The sequence below is a fragment of the Dreissena polymorpha genome, chromosome 6, assembly GCF_020536995.1.
Source record: "Dreissena polymorpha isolate Duluth1 chromosome 6, UMN_Dpol_1.0, whole genome shotgun sequence".
In the NCBI taxonomy this organism is placed as follows: domain Eukaryota; kingdom Metazoa; phylum Mollusca; class Bivalvia; order Myida; family Dreissenidae; genus Dreissena; species Dreissena polymorpha.
The window spans coordinates 72887023-72891115 of record NC_068360.1 but is presented as its reverse complement, the minus strand read 5'-3'; the positions used below and the strand labels follow the sequence as shown (position 1 = coordinate 72891115).

General features: G+C 36.6%; 1 protein-coding gene across 1 annotated transcript; it reads left to right on the top strand.

The window, feature by feature from the left end:
• Positions 1-419: 419 nt before the first annotated feature.
• Positions 420-2453, top strand: LOC127833864 (uncharacterized). The gene is made up of 3 exons (XM_052359351.1): positions 420-508; positions 1641-1838; positions 2105-2453. The coding sequence occupies exons 1-3, from the start codon at positions 442-444 to the stop codon at positions 2347-2349; spliced, it is 510 nt and encodes a 169-aa protein (XP_052215311.1). The 5' UTR covers positions 420-441; the 3' UTR covers positions 2350-2453.
• Positions 2454-4093: the final 1640 nt, after the last annotated feature.

Sequence of the window (4093 nt, the reverse complement as noted above, 5' to 3'; positions counted from 1 at the left end):
AAATGGCTGGTTGGCTGGTTGAATGGATATATTGATGGATGGATCGATGGATGGATGGATGCATTGATGGATGGATGGATTGATGGATGGATGCATGGATGGACGGAGGGATAGATGTGCAAATGAATGGATGGATTTATGTATGTATGTATGTGGAAAAGACGGATTGATTATTTAATAGGTGAGAGAGAAGCACATATTGTTGAGGGAAAACTATGTGCTGATGTATGAATAGACTGATAGATTGATTTATTCATGAATGGATAGGTTTAAGAATGGATTTATTAATAGGCATACGTTAAAGAATTGGATGGGTTGGTGAATGTATTGATTTTCAAATGAATGGATGTATGGGATGGACGAAGGAGGAAATTGATAAAAAGGCCATCTTTAAAATCAATGTTTTAATTTCAGACCGCTTCATGCTTTTCGAACCACATCATGGTCGAATTTCAATTATTTCAACATGACGTGAAAGTCGACGCTATTCGACTGCATGCAGACAAATGTAAGCAACATGTGCGAAAGAAACCATAAATAATCAAACTGCTATAATATTATTTTGCTCGAATATTGTGATTTCTAAACATTAAATTCATACACGTACATGTATCTAATGAGACATATAGTCGCTAACCTATTGAGCAAAACATTTTTCCAAGTTCACTTAGCGATCCCGTTAGCTACTCGATTTTTCTCAGCTTTATGATTGAAATGTTTAAACTATTTTACTTATCATGGGAACTGTCTTGTGTAATATTGCGTTTACTTCAGGTTTTTGTCATTCCTATTTATTGCATCTGAAATCTGATTTGTTTTATGAGAACTTGTAAAGTAAAGTTAATGTTAAAACAATTAAGATCGTAAGTATCACGAATTGGCTTATAAGTGACACCGTAAAATTGTTATCTTAACTTGTTGAGATTACTCGTTTTTCATTTGCTAAGCCAATCCGAATGCTGATCGTGTATGTTTCCATTTTAGAGTCGTATATGTTCATATCATGTGAGTAGCGATGCATGTAATCAGCAGAGAAAACACAAATACAATATTACTTACTATTTACCTTTATGTTCATGCTGGAGAAAGCATCGTAATCGGTAAAAATAATTTATTTACACGGCTTTTTACTGACACGGTTTGATACGGAGGAGTAAAGAAATTTGGACTCAAGCTACAGTCTCGAAAATATTAATTTGCTTTCCCTGTATCACACGGTACGGGGCCAGTAAGAGGCCGTGTAACTGATAATAAAGGATCGGTAAAATAATTTTGTGCGAGAGCGTAGCATCTCGCGCTAAGATTTTACGTTTTTACGTCTTTATCTTACAGAAAACCATTCTTTCCCCACCATCAACGTACTGGAATAAAAGAACGCCAGAATACAACTTGGCTTAACCAAGTTAAAACGGTTATTCTTTAAAATTTCAGCTGAATAACAAAATATGTTTTGCCAAGTTTTTTTCTTTAAATAACTTGCTTTTCCGAAATCTAAACAAACTTTAGACTTAGTTATATGATTACTGATTATCGACTTTAAGCATGAATATGGCTGAAATATGTTCTAAATGTGTTTTAACACTTCTATAAACGGCAATATAATATTGAAAGTATAAATCATATATTTTAATCCATTTTAGCGCCTATATCAATCCAATTGGGACTGACGCAAGAGCTATACCAAGCACAGGAAATTATGAACAGATCTAGCCTAGCCACATGGAGACCCGCTAACAAAGGGCCGTACAGACATATACGGATTCAAGGAAGCCCACAACAAGAACCCCTGATACTCTGCAATCTCCAAATAAAGGGATACCTTCCCTTAAGGAAACCACGTAAGTTTGTACTTAGTAAATAAAAAGCCCTGGGTCTCCGGACGAGGTTGAGAAACCATAATAACTTGTTTGAATATTTCATCTAAACCATGTACCTATGTTTAAAGTTAAGTGTCGACAGCAACTGGTAGTGATATTTAAAACTTTACTCATGTACACTTAGTTCAGTTTGTTTAATACTGTACAGAAAACACGACAATTACGGAAACTGGCCAAATATATATTTTATTATCTTTGTGTTATCAACGGTATTGTGTATGTTTAAGACTTCAAGCCTGTCAAGTTCATCACAATGTCGATTCCTCGGATCGGTACAGTCTCCAATATTCAAAGTGCCATCGCATGCGCGACAACCTGTACTAGTCAGACCGCACCACCATGCATGACCGCCCAGTTCGATCCGGAAAGGCGTAGCTGCGCTATGTTCGGAGGATTTGAACACCGAAAAGACAACAACAACAGAAATGAGACGATGGTGTTCCAATTTGGAGCTCACTTGTTTCAGAACTAAAAAAGTATTTTTAAATCTCTATTCACAAATGTCCTATGAATAATATACTACTTTCGAACCTAACTATTTAATTTTAAGCATTATCATAAAGAAAGGGGACATTGTTATCCGCCCTACGAGTAGAATAGCTGATTTCAGAGAACGTAAGTAATTTCTAAAAAAAACAATACGCCTTTTCTCACTGTATGTGTACGGATTGTACAGGCTATTATGGATCGACACTAAACGCACATGCATAAGCACGGTTTTCACAAAGACAGACTACATGTAAAATTGCTCTCTCAGAGTATATTTTTAATGGTTGAAAAAATTAGTAATTTGTTTGACACATATTATTCAGCTTTATACTTTCGACAAATCAGAGGCAGGAACAAATGTCGGATATATCTCACACACTTGAAGTGATTCCTTGGTACACATAGACGATTTCCGTGTGCGAAAATAGCCGATCCTAGACTCAATAAATAAGTTTTGTTTATCTAATTAGTTTACTATTTTAGATGAATTCAATGTTCCTGTAATATATTATAACTTCCATCATTAATACAATTGCATTATTTTCCTCCTTGTTCTTCGTGTTATCTTGTTCTTCCTTCTTCTTGTATTTCTTCTTCTCTTTGTATTGTTAGTAAAAGTAGCTGTTGTTGTCTGTGGTAGTGGTGATAATGTTGGTGTTGGTGTTGTTTTTTGTTGTTTTTGTTGTTCATTGTGTAAATACTATGATGGAGGTGGTGGAGGTATTTATGGAAATGTTGATGGTGATGGAGGAACTGATAATGATGGTGGTGATGGTGTTGTTGATGGTGGTGACGGTTGTAGTGATGGTGGTGGTGGTAATAATGGTGGTGGTTATGGTAGTAGTGATTGTGGTGATGGTGGTTGTGGTGGTGGTTGTGGTGGTGGGGGTGGGGGAAGTGACTGTGGTGGTGGTGGTTATGGTGATAGTAGTGATAGTGGTAGTGATTATGATGGTGGTGGTGATGTCATTGGTGGTGATGGTGGTGGTGATGATGATGGTGGTGGAGGTAATGAAAGAAGTAGTAGTAGTAGTAGTAGAAAAAGAAGTAGTTGTTGTCATTTTTCTTGTTGCTGTTGTTATTTTTCATTGTATTCAAGCCCCAGTTGTTGTAATAGTGTTGTTATTGATGATGTTGTCGTTCTGCCTTTTGCTTTATGTATGTGTTTTATTCAGTGTTGTAGTGTTTGTATTTGTTGTTGCCGAAGGTGGTGGTGATAGTGGTGGTGTTGGTGTTGTTGGTTTTCTTTTGTGTTGTTTTAAATTGTGAAAATACGATGATGGTAGTAATGGTGACGGTGTAGATGATTGATGTGATTGAAGTGGTGATGGTGGTAGTGATGGTGTGGTTGATTGTGCTAGTGATAGCGGTAGTGATGGTTGTGATGATGGTATTTGTAGTAGTGTTGGTGGTAAGATTTTTGGTGGTAGAGATTGCTGTGATAGTATTGATGCTGGTTATGGTGGTGGTGAAGGTTGTTGTGAAGGTGGTTGTGATGGTGGTGATGACGGTCGTGGTGATGGTGGTAGTGATGGTGTAAGTGGTGGTGGTTTTGGTGGGAGAAGTTACAGAAGAGTAGAAGAATTAAAAGTAGTTTTTTTGTTGTTGTAATTGTTGATGTTGTTGTTTTTCTTGTGTGTTGTAACCCATGTTGTCGTTATCTTGTTGTTGTTGTTATCGTAGTTCATTTTGCATCTTGTGTGTTGTTGATTGTGAAGTTGGTGTTT

Coding starts and splice junctions, on each gene's coding strand:
- LOC127833864 (XM_052359351.1), top strand. CDS start 442: ATGGTCGAATTTCAATTATTTCAACATGACGTGAAAGTCGACGCTATT. Junction 509..1,640: donor TCGACTGCATGCAGACAAAT/GTAAGCAACATG, acceptor AATCCATTTTAG/CGCCTATATCAATCCAATTG. Junction 1,839..2,104: donor CCTTCCCTTAAGGAAACCAC/GTAAGTTTGTAC, acceptor TGTATGTTTAAG/ACTTCAAGCCTGTCAAGTTC.